Source organism: Bacillus rossius, chromosome 15, assembly GCF_032445375.1.
Source record: "Bacillus rossius redtenbacheri isolate Brsri chromosome 15, Brsri_v3, whole genome shotgun sequence".
NCBI lineage: Eukaryota > Metazoa > Arthropoda > Insecta > Phasmatodea > Bacillidae > Bacillus > Bacillus rossius.
The window spans coordinates 22,350,124-22,376,966 of NC_086342.1; the positions used below are offsets into that span (position 1 = coordinate 22,350,124).

The 26,843-nt window shown below is 39.8% G+C and overlaps 2 protein-coding genes across 2 annotated transcripts in view; one reads left to right on the plus strand and one right to left on the minus strand.

The window, feature by feature from the left end:
• Nucleotides 1-26,843, minus strand: part of LOC134539434 (serine protease HTRA2, mitochondrial) — a 220,226-nt gene that overhangs the window by 171,495 nt on the left and 21,888 nt on the right. The gene's annotated exons all lie outside the window — the stretch shown is intronic.
• LOC134539291 (larval/pupal cuticle protein H1C-like) lies at nucleotides 7,953-16,859 on the plus strand. Its single transcript, XM_063381188.1, has 2 exons — nucleotides 7,953-8,000; nucleotides 15,581-16,859. The coding sequence occupies exons 1-2, from the start codon at nucleotides 7,989-7,991 to the stop codon at nucleotides 16,523-16,525; spliced, it is 957 nt and encodes a 318-aa protein (XP_063237258.1). The 5' UTR covers nucleotides 7,953-7,988; the 3' UTR covers nucleotides 16,526-16,859.

Sequence of the window (26,843 nt, forward strand, 5' to 3'; positions counted from 1 at the left end):
ATATATATATATATATATATATATATATATATACACACACACACACGAATAACCTCTCACTGACTCAATCATCGAAAATTCTCTGAAACTGTAAGAACTACAGACTTTACATCTGGCATATATATTCCTTTTTCTACACAGGAATCAGCTAAAATGCAATATGTAGTTGGTTCATTGTTATTTTTTGAAATGACTTTCAACCATATTTTTTGGATTACTTCCAAAGCAAAGGCCGTAGCATTTTCTATGATGACACCAGGACAATGGCTATTCCATTATTGACGCGTTATTTGTATCTATGGCAACGGCTACTGCAATGTTGCAAGTTACAATGTTGGTACCTCATTCACAATATAATCCTAATCCAATCTTACCATCATTAATTATTATCTCTGCCGTCATATGGACATGGTTTTGGTTAAATAAATGCTAATTCGAAAAAACCTTAAAATTATATGGCGTATTTGGTTTGTATTTCTTCCCATTTATCCAAGTTAAAAGGAACTAAACAAAAAAAAAATTGGTTGTCTGTAAAGTCGGTTTACGAACGATAGTTTATCGTGACTACGTCATAACAAAACATTGATGAAATGATTGCATACTTTTATGAATAAAATTGAATCATATTTATTGAATTATCACTATTTTGTATGGATAAAAAGGAGTGAAATGAAATCTACAATTTAATTGATAAATTTACTTTTATTTGCACTCATTAAATCAAATATGTTTATTACTTTAAGAAGAGATAATTTTAACTATAACTTTTATACATGTTTGCTATTTAACTTCTTCCAATCAGTGTTATTCTGTTAAGGATAGAACTATGATAGGAAAAGAAGGAAACGAATGGGAGTGTTTCAAGTTTAATGTGCCTCGAAAAGGTCAAATCGATGGTTGTTCCAATCGAAAGGAAGAGAGATATGCGGCGTAAGCGTACAATGAGCGTAACGGGACACAGCGCAACAGGACAATGTACGTAACGGGACAATTTTTCGTGCGTGCAGCCGGCGTTCATAGATTTATTAGACGTCACGTCAAAAACGAATGTTTGATTGCTTTCTTGGCTTACGTTTGTAGTCCAAACCCTCATCAGTGACAGGAATGGTTCACAAGAAACTTGTCCCGTTAGCAAGAGTGATGTGCAAAGTTTTCATGCGTGATTATTTCATTAAACAAAATTGTATAACAATTTTTGGGGACTCCCTATAACACTCCTGACAACCTCATTGCGATGCTTATAGCGTGTATTTATTACAGGGAGTCATTTCATATGAACCCGAATCCGTGAACAAATAATTACACGGAATCATTGAGTCGCCTTAATGAAAGTGAACACAACAGCCTTACTCCCACTCAGCCAACACCGTGTCTCTATGAACTAGCTATTTGCAAGGCATCTACACACACTATCAAAACAAATATATATATATATATATCTATATCTATATATAAACCTATTAATCTAGAACACATTACATATTTACCAAATATTTATATAAATGCATCACGAGATAAATACGTTAGCCCCGGTGAATAAATATCAGAATATTGGCTAGGAGGTTTATCGAGAACAACAAGAATGAATGGTTTAATTACACAATAATATAAAAGATGGTACCATTAAAATTTAAGGTCCGCTTAGAAGCAGATCCAAAATCATTACTGTCATCACCCAGATACCACAACCAACCGCCAAGAGCGGAGACTAAATATTAAGTCTTGCAAAAATTCGATGCTTGTTTACGTATGTGACCCACGGCAATCGCCGCTCCAGGGTAGAACTTCCCAACAGTTACGTTATGGCAGTTTGCAAGTTAATTTCCCGTCGAACGAAGCGGGACGTATCGCCGCCGTTACTCGCCTTGAATGCCAGGTCGGCTCCCGAAACTCGTTGCGTCCAGACGCCCGTTCCAGCAGCACCTCCCGGGCCGTCCAGACGTCTCCAGACGTCTCCAGACGTCTACAGAAGGACGACGGCGCGGGCTACGAGCGCTTCCAACCCGTCGGTCGTCACAAGCCGGTGCACAGCCGACAATTTACTGAACGAAGCGGGGGTGTTCGTTTCAAGTCGCTACTCGCTCTGGTCACATGCAAGTGTATCAGGACTTCGCAAACCAAGTGCCTCCACAGCGAAGTATCAAAGTCTGTTTCACGACACAGGGCTCTTAAGGGGCCCGCCTCGTCAGGGGTGTATGTGTGATAGTGAGGAGGGATGATAAGCGCGGCGCTCGCTGGTGCTTCTAGCGCGGTATAGCCTCTAAGCGCAAGGCTCTGAACTGGCGCGCAGTCTTCTCGTCGGCACAGGATAACTGTGAAATTTGAGCGGTGACCGTAACATTATATGGCGGAGAAATGAAGATAAAGGTGTTATGCAAGCCCCTTAAGTGCTTTAAAGAATCTGTACTGATTGTTTTATGCCTAAAAACTACTCTGAAAACACTCGTTTTAGGCATTTTAATGCTTCTAAAAATACAGTTTAAAAACTTAATCCGAAATTAAAAGTACTTTTAGGTCCCCAGCGAACTCTTAAATGCTATTCGTAAATAGGCCCCACTCGGATATCTTGAGTAGTTTTTAAATCGCGTTGTTTTTCCTGAAGCTCTGCACACCGTATGTATGCCCAAGTAGGACGACCACCGCTACTCTTACTGCAACTTCTGGCCGCCGCCGCCGCCGCTGCGCGGAGCGAAAACAACTTATCAGAAATACTACGGCCTGAGTCTCAGTTACCACTCCACTGTCTTCTATATTGTCCCCACAACAATTACTCAGCATTGGCGACGAGTCATGTTCAAACGTAATGCGTGTATCACCGACATACAACCCGGCGGGCCGCATCTTGACGGTGTAGTCCCCAGGAGTTGTCGCCCGGTGGTCTGCTTCTGGTCTCTCGTGTCTCGGATCGAAGGGGTCTATTTATACTCGATTCCACAACGGTCAAAACCGGGGAAGACTTCTTTTCACAGACGAGAGAGCCAAAACCCGAAGTTCCCCGAAGTTCATGTTTTTTCCCCCGTATCTTTTATGTAGCTATCCTAACCAAATCAATCGTCCACATGTTTTAAAGTATTCATAATGTAGCTAACCTAACCTAATTGACCATTAGTATCCTTTTATCAACACTGCCATATTTATTTACAATGAACAACAAAAAACCGAAGATACACGGTCGGACGTTTGGCTCTCTCGTCTGTGAAAAGAAGGATTCCCTCAAAACCAGTACATCCCAGCTGCTGGTGGGAAAAGCGCGGCGGACTTCCGCCTTTGGTTCGGCGGGAACCCGACGACGGCCGACAACATCCGAAGTCTGCCGTACGACATGCGCGCAACCCGACGTGTTGCGGGCGGTATCACCGCGTACATTAGGGGCAGACACCACAATACCTCCGGGTGCGTTAGATAATAATCAAATTGTTTTTTAGGTCACCGTAGAAATAGGGATTAGTCTACTGCCAATACATTCAATTTAAATTAAGATATATATTATGCATTTTTAAAATTTGTAAAATAGTGCACTAAATTTTTGTAACAAAAAAAACATGTTAAAATTACAGATATTTTGTAAATTGGTACATTTACATTAAAAAAACTGTATTACTACGAAAAAAATAGTGTTTGCAGTAATACTGAGTTCGACTTCTTACCCGGGAATTTGTTCTTTGTGTTGTCCCAGTACCTCCTATACTTAAAGTTAATTTTAAACAGTTCCCTGAATAGCTTTCCAGTATTAACTGCGCACATTAATAAGCAAAATAAAAAAAATAAAGTTCATTTATTGAATATTCGATTATATTTTCCATGTTTAAATAAATTATGTTTAAATGAACATTAAGTTCGCATTTAAAATAAGATGTGGGTTTGAATTCCGCACCTTAAAATTCAGTTTTCCACGTGCCTCCAAACCCGCTCCACAGTCAAACGAAAAATTCTACAGTATGACAGTGCATTCGATGTGTAAACATCAAGGCTGTCGGAATACGGCATTTAGTACGTGAAATTACGTCAAAATGAAACGGAAGTCGATGAACGGAAACGTGTAAACAAGAAGGTGGACCCAAGTGCAGCAACATAGATACAATGATTATATTACATATTCTCCTTAATTCCCAACTGTCTTAGTACCACAGTGGTAGCACATGCCCTAGATGAACTCAAGTTCAAATCTCTTCACTATAAAAATGTTTTCTCCCTGTTTTTAATAAAATTATATTATAATAGTATTGAATAAGCTCAATAAGGTTAAGGTTTGTTATTATTAAGTATTTAAAGACTTATTCAGTCGTTTAAGCAATATATATACATATACATATATATATACACACAACCATATACAAAACCGGGGTTTAAAATTTTTTTCAAGTCTTTTTCGCTTTTATCGGAGTCGTTTCTAATAGTTTAAAATGTCCTGCTGTTTCGTGCTGCTATCTGCGCGCACTGGTGGCAAGCAACGTTTACGATTCGGGCATCGAATTCTAGCGGCGTGAGTTACGTCCAGAAATCGTGTTACTTGAAAAGCGAATGTTTATTTATCATTAGGGACCGGAAACATTCGCGGGTTCAATGACCTGCAGGATGAACTCCATAGTTCTACGTACACTCGGTCAAATGTCACCCACTCATTGGCTGCTGTGTTGTGAGACGTCCCAAAGTGGCAGCCTGTGATTTGATATAGCTTTGGTTGGGTGTTTCGTATTGGCGCAGAGTTACCCAGGTGAGTTGTGAGCCAATAGCAGAGGCAGCACTGAGGTATAACTATTTGTATTTTAGCCTGTCGCGAAATGAATTCGCGAATTTTTCCGGTCTCTATTTATCAGTATATATTATATTACGCTCTGCATTATATTTGAGGATTCTACGTTAACTTTCGTGACCGATTTCCATATTACAAGTTTATTTACAACATTAACAAAATTAGAACACATTATACTGGCGAGTACTGAAAGACTCGCACACTTGTTTTTACAGTGTCATCTATTTGTACCTAATGGTGGGAACAGACCTCAGTTCCCGAACTGTCAAACGGGTTCGTCTTAGGAAGCTTATAATTGTTTGTCTGTGCTGTCGGTCGTTGTTGTGGTGTCCAGGAACTATCGTCGCCTGAGAATTGGAGTGTTCTATGTCCATTGAAGTCGGAACTGAGATATAATCATTTGAAAGTTCAAATAAGTATGAATATCATGACATAGAACAAAATAATATCGGTCTTAAATTAAGAACAAACATTTTTATGTGCGTAGACGTGTGTGGATATAGCACAAATGAATACTAATATTAATTTCGTGTCCATAGCATAAAAAACATAAAAAGTGGACATAGAACACTCCAATTCTCAGGCGGCGATATGTTCAGTAACATCGCTGGGTTCGTCTGTGCGTCGCTGTTTCATCTTTGAATTATTTTTTGACGTGACAACGTCTAATAAATCGATGAACGCCGGCTGCACGCACGAAAAAGTGTCCCGTTACGCACATTGTTCCGTTACGCGGTGTCCCGTTACGCTCATTGTACGCTTGCGCCGCATCTATCTCTCTTCCACTGTTCCACTCGACTGTTTATAAAGTGAAGTGGAAAGTCAATGTGGTTTTCATTGCTTATTACAACAAAAATTTCGGCAATAAAGGTTAATTATTCTTTCATTTTAAACATATTATTACTAGTATAATTTCAAGTATTTATTCTTTTATTATTAAAATAAAAATATTATTTTATTATTAAAATAAAAATGATTCAATTTTATTCATAAAAGTATGCAATCATTTCATCGATGTTTTGTTATGACGTTGTCACGTTAAACTATCGTCGTAAACCGACTTTACAGACAACCAATTTTTTTGGATTCTTCTTTTTGTCGCTGTGTTTCCCGAGGTCAGTTTTTGTTGCAACTGTCTGTAACTGTAATTTCTTCCACGGAATGCTCTGGGAAGGCTATGCATTCAACTTGTTGACATCAGCTGATTTTTAACAGCTCCGATAAAAGTGAAAATAACTTGAGGGGAAAAAAAATATACCCCTGTTACGGACCTGATTTATGACAAGGAATTTTATTTCAAAAAATTCCCACTTTTGAAAACTCACAAAACCCGTTATTACTATAAAGTGAACTTTGAATCACGCCATCCGCAACAGATGGCAGCACCATGGTTGTTACACATTTCCGTTCCACGCGACTGCCGTCGCATCCACGAAATTACTCCCACAAAATGCCGCACGAGAGCTAAGACGTTACACATAATAAAAATTTAAATAAGGACATTTAGTACCTTGCGACTTGCTATTTTTTTTCCAGTATAAAGCCGAGGTTGAAGCAATAAAAACGTGTAACCACAGCGCAGGTGCGACGGTATGACGACTTCAGGACGAAGGTCGAGTCGTTGTCACGTGGTGAGCGTCCCTCGGCCTGGGACGACCGCCCAGGTGAGCGAGGGCGTAGTCCCCGAAAATAAGTCGGGGGAAGGGGGAAGAGGAAAAATCCTAACACGATACAAGAAAAAAAAGTAACTCCAAGCGAACAACCGGTACTCGACGTGGTAGTTAGGTAATCTCTCTAGCCTACAGCGAAATTGTGCTTTGGTTCTTAAAGAAACGTTGTAAATAATTAATCTCTCCCAGATTATTCCCCCCCCCCCTCAAAATTCTGTCTCATGGGAAACTAGGAACGCGGAATGACTTGACCTTGAAGGATCGCCGTGTGACCGGGACGCATCTGGTGTTTTTTTTTTTTTAATTAGAACAGTGAGCCGATTGTGACATCGGCTTAAAGGAATATGGATTAGAATATTTGCCAGTCACGAAAACAAATCGGCGAATTTTTCCGATCCATAGTAATTAATATTGTTTGAGGGCTTCTCCTGTAAACTTATCACGATGGAGCTCTTGAATTTTATGTTTCGTCTAAAAAATTTAACGCGATACTGACCAAATGTTATGTTATAGTGGAAAACGTCACGAAAACGTTCACAATTATAATGACTTGCGTTTATGTTTTTCAGCTCGGATTTATCGTCAGGAAAATATATGGTGAGAAAGTGTGTGATCCAGCGATAAATGCAATAAACGTACAGAACGGTATTTTAAACAATAGTTATGACAATAAAATGAATTAGACGTGTGAGCATATGTCTGGCTGGCATCACGAGTTCAACATAAGAGTATAAAGCACTGGCTCGCGTCTAGACAAGTTATGTGTGTTAGACAGACGGGATGATAAGCGCGAAGCTTGCTGGTGCTTCTAGCGCGGTGTCGCCTCTGAGCGCAAGGTTGCGTGAACCTCCGCGCAGTCTTCTCGTCGTGCATGGAGCAACTATGAGATTTGAGAGGCACAGGCAACATTATATTTATATGGAGTAGAATGAAGATAAAGGTGTAATGCAAGTCCTTTTAAAACAAGTAAGTTAAACCATATTCATCACTATTCTAAATATTCAGTTTCAAAACGGAATCCGGAAACAGAACTAATCCTCCGCCCTTGGCGTATCTTTGAATGCTTTTCGGAAACAGACACCACTGGGATATCTTGAGGAGTATTGAAATCGCGTTGTTTCATCTGGATCTCTGCACACCGTGTGTGTGTGCCCGGGCGGGCGGGGCTCTTATACACGTGACGTAGAACTCCACCTCAATCATGCCCCTCCCCCAACACACACACACACACACACACACACACCAATGCGGAAAGGCGGAGTCCCTGGGCGAGTCATGCATCACGCGTGCCACCGTCCAATTCGTCGTCGCCGCAAAAGAAACAATCTGCCAGATGCCTGATCCCGATAGGCTGACGTATTTTGATTTCGATGTTCTTTTATTTGTTTTTATTGGTCCGGCACCGGGAGCGCGCGCGGTGGGCGGACCCTGACGGCGCCGGAGTCGCGCCCCGGGGGTGTGACCTTGGACAAGGCCGCCGCGGCTGTCGGCGGGGATATATAAGCGGCAGGGTCTCAGAGGACAGACGTCATAGCCACCTGCGGACAGCTCAACCCGAGACAGCCATGAGGGTCCTGGTGAGTAGGCGTTCCCGAGTCTTAGCTCGTACTGTCCCAAACTATGTATACGGCATGAACATAAAAAGAATGTACCAGTTATAAATTTTTAATATTATCAAACTGTAAGCGATGTAGAGTTTCGGTTCAAGGTCGCAATTAATGAGCAGCTGAAAACAGTTTTAAGATAAGGGCAAGCGCGAGTACCAGTGGCGTAGCCAGGATTTGTGTATGGGGGGTGTTAAGAAGCATGGGGCCCCCCCGCCCCCATATTAAAGCGGGGGGTTCGGGGGCCCTCCCCCGGGAAAATTTGGATTTTAAGGTGTAAAATAGTGCTATTTTAGCAGTTTTCGGTACTTAAATTTAAATATTGTAATGGTAAAATTTTTATTAATTTTAATATGAAATTTGTTTGAGTGATGGATAAGAAATTAATTAAAGATTTGGTGCTAAGGGGGGGGTTTGAACCCCTAAAACCCCCCCCCTGGCTACGCCCCTGGCGAGTACTGCTTTGTTGTTTTCTCGCTTGCAGCGCCACCTACGCGAATTGGCGACTCCTGAGCGTAATTTCCCCAATCAGTATAGGGTCGACCTGTAAACTTTATTTGGCAACAGGATGGAGCACCTTCCCATTGTAATCTCTTTGTACGAGAGTGGTCGAACGTCGAAGTCCCTGAAATTTTGTATTGGTCGTAACGGTCGAGACGACAGAACTCTTTTTCGCTGGCTTCCACGTTCACCTGACATAACGCCAAGCGATTTTTTTTTCCTTTAGCGATTTATAAAAGATCGTGTCTACATTCCACCGCTACTTAATGATTTGTCATGGTAGAGACACAGAATTGAAGAGGTTATTGCTTCCATTACTCCGGACGTGTTAGTCAATGTGTGAGAACTATTGAACTTCAGGTTGGATGTATGCCGTATAATTAAAGGTGCACATATTGGACATTTGTAAGAAAAACTAAGTTAGTTTACCTTCAATTTGATGTATGATTTGTTGTAAACAGTATAAATGCAATTGTTATAATATACCATTGAAACTGGGATATTCTTTTATGGACATGCTTTACTTCGTGGTTTTACACTTTATTGATTTGTAAAAATCTTAGCTCTCTGTTTACGGCATTCGGAAGGAGTAACTTTGTGATTGAAACGGAAGTTGATTGGAACGGAATGTGTCCCTAAACACGGTACTGCCACCTGTGGAAATATCAGAAATCTCTAATAGATAGCGGACCCGCTTGGTTCATCCATATATATTATCATTTGCGAACATAAAGGGATGTATTAAGAGTATTGGAGTGCCTAAGTAAACTTTATAATAATAAAACTATCCTTTAATTCTTTATGTTATAATTTATAGTAGTAAAACAAATTATGACAAATTAAAAATACATAAATTTGCTGGCATTACAATTTTGACAGCCCTTAGCTAAAATAATAATATAGCGATTGTGCAGCATCCATAATACTTTAGAGACATAACACAATATTACCCTACATACATTCGACACCATGTTTAATAAAATGTTTCGTGATTAAACTTCTACTATTAAATCTTAAATGTTGAATCAACTCAACAAGTTTAAGGTTTATTTGTAGGCTGATTTTACAGACTGATATCTGTCATTTAGGCAAAAACAAATATACACATACTTAGTGTTATAATACATTTTGTTAACAATATTTCTGGTTAGTTTTGTTTTAGTGAATCTATTGGCCTGCAAATTTTAGTTTGAAAAATAGCACCACGTTCATTATTCTATAGATAACAAACGAAATGTTAAATATATTTGATACCATGTTTGTTTCAAGACCGTTTTACTGCCTAAAAAATTACAGGTATTTGAAAAGTTGCGATTACATCTTGTTATGACTATTCAAGTTTACACAAGGTTTTCCCTTATAGTTTTACTACCATACAGTTTTCTTTGGCACACCAATACACTTAGTACATGCCGTAATGTTCGTGAAAGTTAATATGTACGGGTCATGTTGCCACACGTGGGTCCACCATCTTGACGACTTCGGATATTGGCATTGGACTTACAACCTGTTGTATTTGTCGTTGTGTAATGCTTGTTTATTTCATTGAATTTCTGATGCATACTAAAATTTCACACTCAACGGGCCTAAAGAAGTATAACCTCAAAAACGCAGGCAATTATGATACCGGTCAATGGGGAAATGTCACATGTTTAGCGTTCTATATTCCTGTTGTTCGGCTAGCCCTGAGAAATCATTAGTAGGTACCATCTTGTTAAACAGAATTATAGTTAGGTTTTTAAAAAGGGGAATTTTTTTTACCGCTTTTTCCTAAAAATAATACTTTCCTTATATGTATCACGCTCGGTATTATTTTTAAGAATTATTAGTTACATTTTGTGTCCGAGCTTCATATTATAAGTTTATTTACTAATGAGATCCCATGAATTTGCTCGTTAACGAGGTTATATGTTTGCATATCACTGACGAGTACTGATAGACTCGCTTACATACATATTTTTAATGATTTCATAATATAATCTCATGTAATTGTAAAAGGCTTTTTCTACTAAACTTGGTCTTATTTAAATGTATTTACTAACTTAAAGGAAAATTTTATGTCAGTCCTAGCATGTTCTGAAATTATGAAGTCCTATGGTATATACAGTTCTGGATTAATCTTTCGTATGTAGTCTTCATCTTCTATTATTTTTAGTATAGAATGAATAAAAATCAATAAAAATTAGGGTTTCCGAAGATCTTAAAAAACTCAGCTTTCTATGGTTGTGGGAAAACGTATTTTTACCCACGACGGAACGGAGAAGGTGTATGCGTTTAGGGGAAGAGGTTGTTGCCATTTATCTCCAAAACGGTTTAACGAATGTAGATACGAATTTCTGTAAAAGGTTTGTGATTCATCGGCGGTGTTTCTTAGATAAAAATTGTCACATCGAAGTGTTTTTTAATGGACAAGGTTTGAAGGTTTCTATGCGAGCCAATTTTTTTTGTAACTCGCCACCAGATGGCACTGAAGCGCACCAACTTCTAAACCGTTCAACCGATCGCCATGGATAAACATAACATCATAGGTCATAGACATACAAACAGCTATTGTTTGTCATTTCTCTATGAATGACCACTTCATTATCCATTTTGCTTCAACTCGCGGACAATATATCACCCTGTGTTCAGCCCGGGCAACGCCGGCTAATACAACTAGTTTATTAGGTTGTCTATACAATTATTTATTGTTACAATAAAATATAAAACAGTTGCAGTTTGCGATATCTTAAAAGATATCGCAATTTAAACATCACTTTCAACAAAACTGTGCCGGCCGCACAGGGGTACAATAAAAAAAACATAACATGGAGCAGTACGGGGGTAAAAGGTAGGGGTGAAATATATCGTAAGACACCAAACATACAGAAGGACAGACAAATATACTGATATTTAGACAGTAACGTAGGAATTCTCTAAAAAGTATAAAATTAAAAGCAATATTAAAAATGTAGAAAAGACCCATGAAGAATGTAAACGTTGTAATATAAACAGGATTAAATACATTTTTGAAAAACCTCCGACTAAATGATAGTAAGTAACGAAGGATAATAATAAAAAGCATTTTAAAAAAGAGTTGATTTGTTCGCGAAGACTGTCATATAATAAACTAATTATGACTTTTCTTAGTGATTCATTACCTTTATGTACCTATTTGTTTTTCGTAGAGATAGACACAGCTGTAATATCAAATACTAGCTGCCCGACCCGGCTTCGCACGGCTATAGTAATGGAAAAAAAATTAAGCCACATCTCCCATTTACAGTAATGGTAAATAAAAAAAATTCAGTGAAAATTTATTACAATGCTGTATAATGTACCGGAGAGAAAATGAATAGCACCGATGGTTTCCCGACTCGTGCACGCAACGTACAACTGATGTACCCGTACTTCGCTACGGCAGTCTACAGGCAGATCACTCTTGCACCTCTCATTATACATGCCTCTCCTTGTGGGTACGCCACTGCCGCGCGATGCCCGTTGCCATGGAGACGCAGAAGGCATGAACAATGCAAAATCCTGTTCTCATGCAGACAAAGTATCCACTGTTGCCTGGTTTTAACCACCCATGGGATCTAATTTTCGGAAAATGTCATCCTGCGTAACATAAGGAACATTACTATAAAGTTTCAAGTCTGTAAAATATATATACTTGAAAAAAAGGGCAATTTTAGATATTTAAAGTACCCGCAAAATTTCAACGGTGATGAGGACTGCACTAAAAATGAAATAGTCGTTGCCATAGAGACGAATGAAGCATCAACAAAGCAACAGCCGTTGCCATGGTGATTTCCTACCAAAAACTGGAAATTTTGATATATTACGCCCCCGAAACTCCTCTTGGGATCGGATTTCCGCAGAATCCGTTCTTAGTGAGCGTCTACATCACAAAATGAGTAACTATGCTAAATTTCAAGTCAATCGGGTGTATAGTTTTAGAGATCTCGTGATGAGTGAGTCAGTGAGTAGTATTTCGCTTAATAAACTTCTAGCGCCTGCGGCATTGTCAACACACACTTCGTACTTGTACTGCATGTTGTATCTAACCCCCTCCAACGCATTTGATTCTAAATTGGACTTTTAGTAAGGATCCCTAATGTTATTGATAATATAATATAGCCTATAGCCTTCCTCGATAAATGTACTATCCAACACTGAAATAATTTTTCAAATCGGACCAGTGGTTCCTGAGATTAGCGCGTTCAAACAAACAAACAAACAAACAAACAAACAAACTCTTCAGCTTTATAATATTAGTATAGATAGGTAGGTACTACACATATTCACCTACCTATTAATGTAATGACAAACCCAAGAAAATCCGTTGGGCCTGCCATTGCCATCTCTGTTCCAAATTTCAATTATAATAAAGCAGTATAGAAAAGCTATTATGTGTACCAAGAGATGCAACAATTTATATCAATTAAAGAATACATTTATTTACGTACCAACGCAAATTCAATTACTTAATCACAAACTCATAAAACTGCAAAATTTTAGTTCCTTTCGGATCAGTAATTAATGGGTTCAAACAATAAACACACAAAAAAAAAAGTTACAAAATTTTCTTTGTTAGTACCAAAAATTCCATATCTAAGAAATGGAAATTTGTTTTATAAAGAATTATTTATATATTCAAACTAACCTAAGTGAGAGGCAAGAACATAGATATGACTTACAAACATACCATTAACTCACATAGCTGGGGTATATATCGTTTGATGGATTCGATTACAGTTTTTTCGCAAAGATTTATAGTACACTCACCTTTGTATGTTATTTCGTAGTACCATCACCACACAGTGATATAAAAAATACTTAATATTTATCACATCTGCGGCAAAATTCGAACTAAATGATAATGCAAATGCGATTCTAGAGTCCCTCTCATTAAATATCGTCGCTCTATTCGTCAGATTATTCATTGGCATCCTTAACATAACGAAATAAAGATTAGAAAATACTCAAACATTTGAAACAGAAAGGAATAGGATTGCTTTAAAAAATGTTTTTTTTTCTGGTGTATTTGGTCTTGTATCAGAGCAGAAGAATTGGAAACGTTAAGATGTTGGATAGTTTGTTGACAGAATCACACACACACACACACACACACACACACACACATATATATATATATATATATATATATATATATATATATATATATATAAAATAATTAAATGAATACACAAATTGTGCATTATATGTACTACAAACGAGAAAAGTGTAATGTAAAACAATAAAAATATAAACTGATATAAAACATTTTACTATTAGTACATTAATATATTTAAAAAAAATACAAATGAGAATCTGGAATAATATCACAAATTATAAAATTAAAAATACATCCATAAATTGTAATGCATATTTGTCATGAAATATTTATTAATGACCTTGGTTTGTTGTTTTGGAGAGTGGGAAATGACTGAAATTTGCCAGTTGGTAGCAGCAAAAGAAAATTACAAAATATATATGTTTTTGGGGTCAACTACTAAGGCATTATTCAGTTTGGCGAAAAATACTCTAAGCAATATGGAGAGCTAGGATTAAAAAAAAGAGATCAGTTATGTAATCTATGAATAAAAAGTTAAATTATATCACCTGTACTTGAAAGTGAAGAAATTATAACTGAAGAATGTACCCATTATAATTTTGTCTTTACATATTCATAGTTTTTGTTTATTAATGCAGCACTGATACTTCAGGCCTCCTGCTCTGCGGTTCCTATTAAAGAGATGAATGGAATGGTTACGCCGTTTCATTCCGTTGACCAAGGTCCAAAGCTATTCAACTTGGTACTGTTTGATGGTCACTGAACACATCTCTAATCGATCTGGGACCCCTTAAGAAAAAAAAATTATTCCACCGGATCTTTCTTAACTCTTCCTAGCACTTCCTCTAGGTTATTATCTTTTAGATATGTGGTTGCTCACTGCACCAACCCATTATTAGGAAGGTTTATTTCTCGGTGGAATTTCTAAAATTATTGGAGATATCTACTACTACTGAATAGCCTACCACTTTTCAGGCCATAGGATTTTCCCATATGATATCCTAATTTATTTTTAATTATGTATTAGGCTTTTCCAAACAAGTTTTATCAGCATGGCAGCCTCTAAAAATGCAAGTAATAAAACTAAAGAATATTTTCAACTCAATAGTTGGAGGTTCCCCTCCTATCTCCCTACCCACGAGTTAACACTTTACAGCTATTAAAGTTCTCATAACTCATAAATCATCAGAACCTTTTTTTCAATGCTTGAAAACCCAAAAATCCCAGGGCCGTTAACAATCAGTGGGAAAAGTAGAGAAAACTCAAACCAGCTATAAATATTACAGTCATTTCAACTAGCTTGCTCGTTACAAAATCACGAGGACCTGCACCATACGCCTCCAGGTCTTACTATTTTTATACTTTTTGCATGGAATCTGGGTAGAGAACCAGCTAATTCGGAGGGTTTGGGATCTGTACCCTCATACATCAGCCCACTGTAACTAATTACACCCCTTTCGAGTAACAAAATACATCTAGGGCATAGCGACCATCCATTTGAAACTTTTTTTTTAATTGGTGACTAATGGAAGCACGAGAAGCTATATGTTTACTATGGGTATCAAGAGAATTTGATTTGACATCACTCTATACTGATGCACATATTTGGAGGACAAACTTGAGGCACATTTTAATCATATCTTAATATCCCATAAGCTCAGGTACTTACTTTGAAACAGTCTCGAAGCAGTTTGGTTCTAGGTAGCCTTCACCTACAAGGTGATCACTTTCCTGTGTGCAAAACCACTGGTCACCCAGTACATTTTCGACAATCTGATCCGAGACCCCGACAGTTGTGCACAACAAAGTACCCACTTCGGAAAGACTTCATGCTCATTACCAATACTATGGATTGGAAAGATCGAGAATAGGTTACGTTTTAACAACTAAAACACATTTTTTATGCTAATACTTAAAATGAAAATGTACCATAATTTACTATTATAAGACTTTGTACCGAAGTTAATGGTTGCACATACAATGCTCTTCTCCACAGATCATCGCCTCCTGCCTGCTGGCTCTTGCAGCAGCCGAGCCCGGTTACTTGGGAGGAGCACTTGCCTACAATGCTGTTCCACTTACATCTGGGGTCATCAGCCAGTACCACGCCCAGGACGAGCTGGGCCAGTACAGCTACGGCTACTCCGGAGACACCTCCGCCAAGCACGAGACCCGCACCCTGGACGGCATCACCCAAGGCGGCTACTCCTACCTGGACGCCCACGGCCTGGTGCAGAGCGCCAGCTACGTGTCGGACCCCGTGAATGGTTTCCGCGTGGCCGCCACCAACCTGCCCGTGGGACCGTCTGCCCCCGCCCCGGCCGTCGTGGCTCCCTACGCCGCCGTTCACGCCGCCCCCTACGCTGCCGTTCACGCCGCCCCCTACGCCGCCCTGGCTGGCGCTCCGCTGCCCGTCGCCGACACCCCTGAGGTGTACGCCGCCAAGGTCGCCCACTTCCAGGCCCACGCCGAGGCCAAGGGCCACCTCCTGGGCCGCAAGAAGCGCAGCGTCGGCTACCTGGGCTTGCCCGTGGTCGCCGCTCCTGCCCGTAGCTTCGCCTACTCCACCGTAGCTGCCCACGCAGCACCTGCCGCGGTGCCTGTCTCTCCCTACGCTGCAGTCTCTCCCTATGCTGCAGTCTCTCCCTATGCTGCAGTCTCTCCCTACGCTGCTGTCTCCCCCTATGCCGCAGTCTCCACCTACGCCGCCCCCGTGGCGGTCGCCGGCTCCAGCCAGTACCGCGCCCAGGACGAGCTGGGACAGTACAGCTACGGCTACGCCGACGGAAACTCCGTGAAGCATGAGAGCCGCGCCTTCGACGGCACCACCCACGGCGCCTACTCCTACGTCGACGGCCACTGTCTGGTGCAGAGCGTCAAGTACCACGCCGACGCCCTCGGTTTCCGCGCCGCGGGCACCAACATCCCCGTTGGTCCCTGAAGTACAACATTGAAGTGTTGAAGTCCTTGAATCTTTTAGGCTAACCATTATGGTGTGTCCAACAGGGTTCTGAATGTTGACGACTCTCGGTGTATTCCGTGAAAATGCCGCTGTTAACTGTCTTGAATGTTTATTAGCTGGGCAAGTGTATTTGTACAGTGCTTGAGCTAGTAACATTTTCTTGTCTTCCGTAATATGTTGTTATTTATGCATAATGTTGGACAATATCAATGAAATTTTTTAGAAACAGTAGATTTTTTAAACATTTTATACCTGTATGAATTTTGTAAATAAATTCGTGCGGTTTTATTTTCTAAAATCAGCACACTTTTAATACAAAGTTACTTATTTGTTTGCATAAATAATCTGTTGAACTTATGAATTTTTTTATAGCCAACCAATCCACTTGGAAAACTAACAAAATTAAATTTAACACTATAAGTGTAAAAAATTAAATATGAAAAACTATACTAAAATCGTCAGATTATGATAAGTCTTAAGAGGATTACAAGCATAAAAACAAGATTATTACTCTTTTGCTAAACAGCTTCAGTGGAGCCAAACTCTATATATACAACTTTAATTTAAAAGATCGTTGTATAAAAGACGAATTCCACAAACGTATATTAAATAAATAGTTAGCAAAAATTATATTTATTTTATCAACTTCATACAACTGAAAGGTGCATTTTTGCGATAGTCGATCGAATCAACCATTATATTTATACGTAATATTTTAATGAATTTTGGAATTTTTGGGTTAATAATAACAGATTTTCAATATGGCGTTCAAGATGGCCGACAATATGGGGTTTGCTACATATGACAGTCTGGCGATTGGCACTACTGCACCCGAGCGAATATAATATAAACAAATATGGCGGCAGCGAACTTTAGCAAACGAAAATAATTGTGGGAGAATCCAATATGGCTGCCATGACATCATACCGGTTGGCTTAGTATATATTCAAATAGATCACGAAAAAGAAACTCTGCCCACAAAAATGAAATTTGGCTTTTTTTGCTGAGTGCTGGTTTGTGGATCGGGAACAGTCTCGATACTGGAGTCTCGATGCTGCCTCGAAGGCGGACTGACGCGTCCTTCCTTGGGAGGGTCACGGCATCGCCTAGTATTCGGTACACTTCTGGGGCCTGATGCGTAAAACGTAAACCTCAGGGAATTGCATCGGCCTGTGGAGGGCACGGTATGGTTTATTGAATAATAACTTCGTCAGTGGTTAACGATATAATGCAAAAATGTTAAGTGAATGATCATTACGTTAAATGCGTGGTTAATCGAACCTCTAGCAGCCAAGTTTTGTGAGCGGCAATTTTCGAAGTGAATTGTTGCTTCGTTTGTCTGATCTCGCAACAAGTCTTGTGAGTTCACCACGTACTAGCCGGATCATAAAGTAAAGCAGATCAAAAGACGTAACTGCCGGAATTCCTGAGAAAAAGAGTAACAGGCGATTTGCCTAGCGGCGGTTTGCCTAAACATGAATTCGTTACTGCGATTTGCCTAAAGTCATTTCGCCTAAAGGCATTTTGCCTTACTGCGATTTGCCTAGCGGCGATTTGCCTAACGGCGTTTTGCCTAAAATGTTACTATGATGACAAAACCTCGTTTTGCCTAATGGCGAATTGCCTAACGACATTTTGCTAATGGCGATTTGCCTAACAGAGTTTTGCCTTGCCTAACCTAACCTAACCTAATCTAACCTAACCTAAGCTAACCTAACCTTACCTAACGGCGTTTTGCCTATCAGCGGTTTTCCTAACAGCGATTTGCCTAACGGCGTTTTACCTAACGGCGTTTTGCCTAACGGCATTTTGCCTAACGGCGTTTTGCCTAACTCCTATTTGGCCAATGGCATTTTGCCTAAACGGCATTTTGCCTAAAATTAGGCAAAACGCCTTTAGGTAAAACGACACATGCCCGAGAAAAGGGCTGGACAAAGTAGTTCTTGTTTTGACTCCCCAGCCGTCGCCAATGGGAGATGTACGCTGCGTAACTAGGGTCGACCAGGCGATATGATACTGCGGTGGTTCATCTTGCATTCCGCATTACGGAGATGAATGGACAACACTAATATCTGTCTCACACTTATGATTGCAGGGCAGAGAAAATTGTTAACATTAAAATGGTTATATTGTGTTCCATCAAAAAACTATATTTAATTTAAAAGTATTTTCTAAAGCTATAAAATAATGTCTTTTGACAATATTACTACAGCTGTTTACATTATTAAATAAATTAATGTTTAAACATCCATTATTGTTTCGCAGGTAAAACATATCTGCAGCAGTTACAGTAGTCTCGCTAGTAGTATGTAAATGGGCGTCCGGCGCCAGGGTTCAGGGTTGAGGTGCTGGTGCCAGGTCAATGACCGATTGCTCTTACGTCACAGCGGCCATCTTGGATGGTCGTGACCTTGACCTTTGACCTTGAAATTGAATTTGATCATCAAAACGTGTCAAAATCGCCCAAAATTGGGCAAAATTTGCCCAAAATTCCTCAAAATAGGCCAAAATTTACATTTTTGTGGGAAAAAATTCCGCCAAAAATTCTCAAAAAATTCCTCAATTCAAAAATCAGGATTTTGAAAATCCTCAAAAGTAATTTTGCCTTAGAAACCACGAAAATTCCTAAAAGAGGCTTAAGCATCCTTGTCTACAGCCTCCGATAAGCCACTGACGTCATCTAGGATCATGACCGCCATCTTGGATTATGTCGTCACTGTTGCAATTTCCGTTAGGTCCACCATCTTGAAAATCTTTATTTATTATCCGATTTTAATGAAAAAAAATTTAAAATTTATAAAAAAATTAAATTAATAAAAATTTAATAAAAAATATTTAAAAAACAAGCATTTACGACACGGAGCTCAGAGTCCTCGGTTCGAACACGACGAGTGCAAAAAAATTAAAAACGGCGACAAGCTCCTTCCTCACAGTGGCTGCAGTCAGACTGACCCCAACCACTTTTTACCATTCATATATATCATCAGTAGAGCCACGGAATTTTCGCGCATTCATTTAGTCGCAAGCTAGAATGCAAACCTCCACACTGTCACACTGTGTTCATTATTGGACCGCAGTTATTTGGACACGCCCCTCTACGACCGTGAGCCAATGATGTCCAGCTAGGAGAGAAGTAAGCTAATCAGGTAGTTACAAATAACAAGGATAAAAATGTTCTCGCTAAGAAATAAACCAATGGGAAAGTAAACATGGGTCGAGCACACCTATAACTTTGAATTCTATCCTGAGGCCAGAGGAATCCGCGAAATTTCCGGGACTCTAATCATCAGGTAGTATGACGTTATGTCCGCCATCTTGTCTTTGTTTGCTGGTAGCCATAATCATTGTATCGTCAGCTAGAGTGCGCTGACACCACGTTAGTTTAATTCGCAACCGCTAGAGTGCAGTAATCATTTATTATTACAATGACACCCGCCATCTTGAAATTTGGGCGCCATATTAAAAATCTGTAATTTTAATGCTAGAAATTCGGGAAAAATTCCAAAATTCATTAAATAAATTTGTAATCTATATAATGATTGATTAGATCGAATAAGGTCCTTGGTTCGATCCCTGACCGATACCAATCAACTTTATATAAAAAAACTACCACAAAAGTGTCAGGTTCGAGAAATAAAACACTGCAAGTTCTATTAAAAACTTTTATTACATAATTTCTATTCTACTACAGGATCACTTGTGAAAGCCGGCAATCTTATAATAATTTAGTTCCGCATCGGTGTGAAATGACTAATTCTTAGCTCCAATCGGCTTATGCTAGACAGAGACAACCAGAACCTTTACTGACATAGTCCTCCTCTTCTTGACAGAGTTTCTGGATACCGTGTTTAACAGTTTTCTTCACATCGTCAGAACTGTAAATTACTGCAGCCGATGTCTTGAATGCACATTTCTTCTCTTTGTCATCGAATGGATATGGCTTTCCATATAAACAGTCCAACCACAAGTTATATTTCAAAGGTCCGTTTGTTGCTACGTCATCAGTAAGCTGATTGATTATGTTCTGTCTGATATCGTCAAGAAAATTACAAATGTCTTTCGACTCACTAAGCGTATTTAGATAATAGTAGTCTTTCAATGTTCCACGAAATGCAGACTGTGCCAAGTAGAAGCCATTATCATTCACCTGTAGAGCACCGAACACAGTCTTAGGTTTAGTTCCATTTCCAGATGCCATAGCAATCGGTTGCTGCACATCGATTTTTTTGCTTGTACGCTCACGAGTCACCAATCTAAAGCGAGGAGTCGAAATGTCAGCAGGTAGTTCAGCAGTAGGCGCACAGACTTTACCGTTGCATTTGTTCGCATGTCGTCGCCATTCATGACACTCATATTAGCGAAACTTCATGCGCTATGGATTCTTCTTACATTTACTCCGTTCATGTCTTCGTGCATCATGGGAACACGCAAACGTCATATCGCAGTAGCTGCAAGGATACCGTGGTGATGAAGACGGGTCTTTCAGACCTGATTCAGATACTGACGTTGCCGCAGTTGTATCATTTCCAGGCATACTCTTATGCACATCAATCATTCGCTGTTGTATAGAAACCTTTACTTTCTGTCGCGCAGCTGGTCCTTTGCATGTCTTCATGTGCGTTTTCATATTATCTTTTCTGGCAAACTGCCTATGACATTTCTCACAAACAAACATTTTACGATAAAGGTTCTTGGCACATTCGCTCTTCTCGTGGCGTCGAGCATTGCTGTTGTTTGAGAAAATCTTGTCGCAGTAACAGCACCGATGTTCGTTAGTTCTTGTCAAATCAGCAACCATTGAAGCCTCCATCGAGGGTGAAACAGCGTTCGTCGAGGTTTCCTGTACAGTCAGCACTACCGGTATTAAAGTCTCTTCTGCTGGTGGTATATCGACTGTTGAAGTCTCCTCCAGTGTTGACGTCGACGTTGCCAACGGGATTTGCCCCACCATCGTCGTCGCTGAAGTCATGGTTCCCGTAGTTGATGTACAACCTCCATCGAGTTCAACGTTAAAGACGGTAAAGATGCCATCGAAGTCTCAAGAACAGGTAATTACGCGACTTATGCACCAGAATAAACAAACTAGGTGATCCTTACACCATCGTCATCAGTAACAAACTGAGCGACCTGCTGTCTAGGACTCGCTTATATACATGCAACGGATGGAATAATACGCTAGTCAAATCAAGAACCATTTACTATAATACTAGAGTCAAAACAACATTTAAAAAAGAGGATCATATGATCGAAAAAATTCGATGAGGTGTTATACGTTCGTGTCTCATGAATTCGATCTCTCCAATATACGCTAGGCTCCAAGAGCTAAAATTCGCGCCATTAGATACAAAGCTCCAACACGCAATGCACGCAATGTACGCGCAATACACGCAATAAATGTAATGAACACACAGTACACGCAGGAAACGAAATGAAGAAATAGTACACACAGTAAACGGAACGAACACGTAATATTCTCGCAATTGACGCACAGTAAACGCAAAGTACACGCAATGTACGCAATGTACGCAATATACGCAGTGAACACACAATGACTACGCTTCGTTCGCGCAGGACAAGCATTTAATGAAAACGAAGACGTTTGGACGGAAATTCTATAAAACGAAATCGATCGTCAATGATAAGTTAGGATATAATGCCACCAACAGTCTATGAATCCATCAGTTTTTAGTTCCATAAGTCATTGGCACCAATAGTCATTGGCTCCATCAGTCATTTACTCAGTCTTTCGGCTACAAAATTCATTGGCTCCTACAGTCATTGGCTCCAACTGCCTTTTGTTTCAACAGCGCCAATGATATTTAGCCAGAATGCTACGAGTCTAAAAGGATCTAGCTTGTTACGAGTTATACATGACTGCGAGACTGCATGGCTAAAATACCGCGTGGCTACGAAACTACATGTCTATGAAGCTACTAGGATACAAGTCTTCTCGGCTCCAAATGCTCCAACAGCTCCAAATGCACCAACCGCTCAAAAAAGGCTCCAAATGCTCCAAAAGGCTCCAAATGCTCCAAATGCTCCAACCGCTCCAAAATGCTCCAAATGTTCCAAAAGCTCAAATGCTCCAACAGCTCCAAAAGGCTCCAAAAGGCTCCAATTGCTCCAACAGCCTTTTGTTTCAACAGCGCCAATGATATTTGGCTAGAATGCTACGTGTCTAAGAGACTATGAGGCCGCAAGGCTACGAGTCTTCAAGTTTACGAAACTGCGAGGATACAGGTCTACAAGACTATATGAGTACTTGACCACGATGCTGCAAGTCTATAAGGCTCCAATTGTCGCATCTATCTTCGGCTGAATTTTCTCTTTTGCTCCAACTGCTCAAACAGCATTATGTTATGTTATAAGATTACAAGGCTACTTGGTTACGTAGCTACAAGTCTACAAGACTCTAATTGACGTATCTGTCTTCGACGGAATTTTCTCTTTTGCTCCAACTGCTCAAACAGCATTATGTTTTAAGATTACAAGGCCACTTGGTTACATAGCTACAAGTGTACGAGGCTCCAATGCATCATGATTACGTGACTACGAACCATGTGGTTACAAGACTGTGCGATTGCAAGTCTTCATGGTTTAGTGATCGCGAGGCCACAAGACTACGAAGCTACCAGAACACAAGGTTACGTGATTACGAGGCTACAGGACTACGTAGCTTCCAGAAAACAAGATTACGAGACTGCGAGGCTACAGGACTCTAACTGACTACAATAGCGCCATTCAGTGGAGAGAGTTAATTTATCTCATGCAAAATAACCTGTTTAAAGTAGTATCGATTATTGTCAACAGACGACACCACATGTTGCTTACAGGTAAATATTATTTATTTCTTTTATGTAGGATGCGGGATGCTCACTAACGATCGCAAAAGAAGGTTGGCTTCGATAGATACCAAGGAGAAGGAAGTTCGTCTTGCATGTTAGTGCTTCACAGATATCTCATGGTATATTATTTGACTGAGTACCTGAATAAAATTACCTGTCTTAGCCACCAAGTTCAATGCAGTTTGTCTCAAAACATATTATTTGACTGAGTAATGGTTGTTTATGTTTTAAATTCCACCTGGTAAAAAAAATTGCAAGTGTTGAATTAGTAGCAGAAATTCACGAATTGAATGTAACTCCAAATAAAATGTCATGTCTCATTAGGTAAAAAATAATTCATGCAGAAAGCAGTTTCTCAGAATAGACAGAAGCACTTGAAGAATCCGCAGGAATAATCAGGAGCACACGGAGAAAACCTCCATCATATTAACAAGAATAATCAGGAGCAAACGTATTGACAAGAATAGTCGGGAGCACACGGACAAAACCATCACACCTTTCTTTGATATTTGAAAATAACTGAAAAAATATTTAATAAAAATAAATAATAAAAGATTTGAATTGAAATTTTTTTTACTAAAATACATAAATATATTCTGCTAGCTTGTGAACTTCGCATTGATGAACCAAGAGAGTTCTAGTACAAGCCAGAATTTTATGTATTTTTATTATTTATTTTTATTAAATATTTTTTCAGTTATTTTCAAATATCAAAGAAAGGTGTGATGGTTTTCTCCGTGTGCTCCTGATTATTCTTGTTAATATGAAGATGGTTTTCTCCATGAAGACTTTAACCGCACAGTCTTGTAACCTCATGGTTCGTAGTCACGTAGTCATGATGCATTGGAGCCTCGTACACTTGTAGCTATGTAACCAAGTAGCCTTGTAATCTTAAAACATAATGCTGTTTGAGCAGTTGGAGCAAAAGAGAAAATTCCGTCGAAGACAGATACGTCAATTAGAGTCTTGTAGACTTGTAGCTACGTAACCAAGTAGCCTTGTAATCTTATAACATAACATAATGCTGTTTGAGCAGTTGGAGCAAAAGAGAAAATTCAGCCGAAGATAGATGCGACAATTGGAGCCTTATAGACTTGCAGCATCGTGGTCAAGTACTCATATAGTCTTGTAGACCTGTATCCTCGCAGTTTCGTAAACTTGAAGACTCGTAGCCTTGCGGCCTCATAGTCTCTTAGACACGTAGCATTCTAGCCAAATATCATTGGCGCTGTTGAAACAAAAGGCTGTTGGAGCAATTGGAGCCTTTTGGAGCCTTTTGGAGCTGTTGGAGCATTTGAGCTTTTGGAACATTTGGAGCATTTTGGAGCGGTTGGAGCATTTGGAGCCTTTTGGAGCATTTGGAGCCTTTTTGGAGCGGTTGGTACATTTGGAGCTGTTGGAGCATTTGGAGCCGAGAAGACTTGTATCCTAGTAGCTTCATAGACATGTAGTTTCGTAGCCACGCGGTATTTTAGCCATGCAGTCTCGCAGTCATGTATAACTCGTAACAAGCTAGATCCTTTTAGACTCGTAGCATTCTGGCTAAATATCATTGGCGCTGTTGAAACAAAAGGCAGTTGGAGCCAATGACTGTAGGAGCCAATGAATTTTGTAGCCGAAAGACTGAGTAAATGACTGATGGAGCCAATGACTATTGGTGCCAATGACTTATGGAACTAAAAACTGATGGATTCATAGACTGTTGGTGGCATTATATCCTAACTTATCATTGACGATCGATTTCGTTTTATAGAATTTCCGTCCAAACGTGCTTCGTTTTCATTAAATGCTTGTCCTGCGCGAACGAAGCGTAGTCATTGTGTGTTCACTGCGTATATTGCGTACATTGCGTACATTGCGTGTACTTTGCGTTTACTGTGCGTCAATTGCGAGAATATTACGTGTTCGTTCCGTTTACTGTGTGTACTATTTCTTCATTTCGTTTCCTGCGTGTACTGTGTGTTCATTACATTTATTGCGTCTATTGCGCGTACATTGCGTGCATTGCGTGTTGGAGTTTTGTATCTAATGGCGCGAATTTTACCTCTTGGAGCCTAGCGTATATTGGAGAGATCGAATTCATGAGACACGAACGTATAACACCTCATCGAATTTTTTCGATCATATGATCCTCTTTTTTAAATGTTGTTTTGACTCTAGTATTATAGTAAATGGTTCTTGATTTGACTAGCGTATTATTCCATCCGTTGTATGTATATAAGCGAGTCCTAGACAGCAGGTCGCTCAGTTTGTTACTGATGACGATGGTGTAAGGATCACCTAGTTTGTTTCTTCTGGTGCATAAGTCGCGTAATTACCTGTTCTTGAGACTTCGATGGCATCTTTACCGTCTTTAACGTTGAACTCGATGGAGGTTGTACATCAACTACGGGAACCATGACTTCAGCGACGACGATGGTGGGGCAAATCCCGTTGGCAACGTCGACGTCAACACTGGAGGAGACTTCAACAGTCGATATACCACCAGCAGAAGAGACTTTAATACCGGTAGTGCTGACTGTACAGGAAACCTCGACGAACGCTGTTTCACCCTCGATGGAGGCTTCAATGGTTGCTGATTTGACAAGAACTAACGAACATCGGTGCTGTTACTGCGACAAGATCTTCTCAAACAACAGCAATGCTCGACGCCACGAGAAGAGCGAATGTGCCAAGAACCTATATCGTAAAATGTTTGTTTGTGAGAAATGTCATAGGCAGTTTGCCAGAAAAGATAATATGAAAACGCACATGAAGACATGCAAAGGACCAGCTGCGCGACAGAAAGTAAAGGTTTCTATACAACAGCGAATGATTGATGTGCATAAGAGTATTCCTGGAAATGATACAACTGCGGCAACGTCAGTATCTGAATCAGGTCTGAAAGGCCCGTCTTCATCACCACGGTATCCTTGCAGCTACTGCGATATGACGTTTGCGTGTTCCCATGATGCACGAAGACATGAACGGAGTAAATGTAAGAAGAATTCATAGCACATGAAGTTTCGCTGCGATGGGTGTCATGAATGGCGACGACATGCGAACAAATGCAACGGTAAAGTCTGTGCGCCTACTTTTGAACTACCTGCAGACATTTCGACTACTCGCATTTAAATTGGTGACTCGTGAGCGTACAAGCAAAAAAATCGATGTGCAGCAACCGATTGCTATGGCATCTGGAAATGGAACTAAACCTAAGACTGTGTTCGGTGCTCTACAGGTGAATGATAATGGCTTCTACTTGGCACAGTCTGCATTTCGTGGAACATTGAAAGACTACTATTATCTAAATACGCTTAGTGAGTCGAAAGACATTTGTAATTTTCTTGACGATATCAGACAGAACATAATCAATCAGCTTACTGATGACGTAGCAACAAACGGACCTTTGAAATATAACTTGTGGTTGGACTGTTTATATGGAAAGCCATATCCATTCGATGACAAAGAGA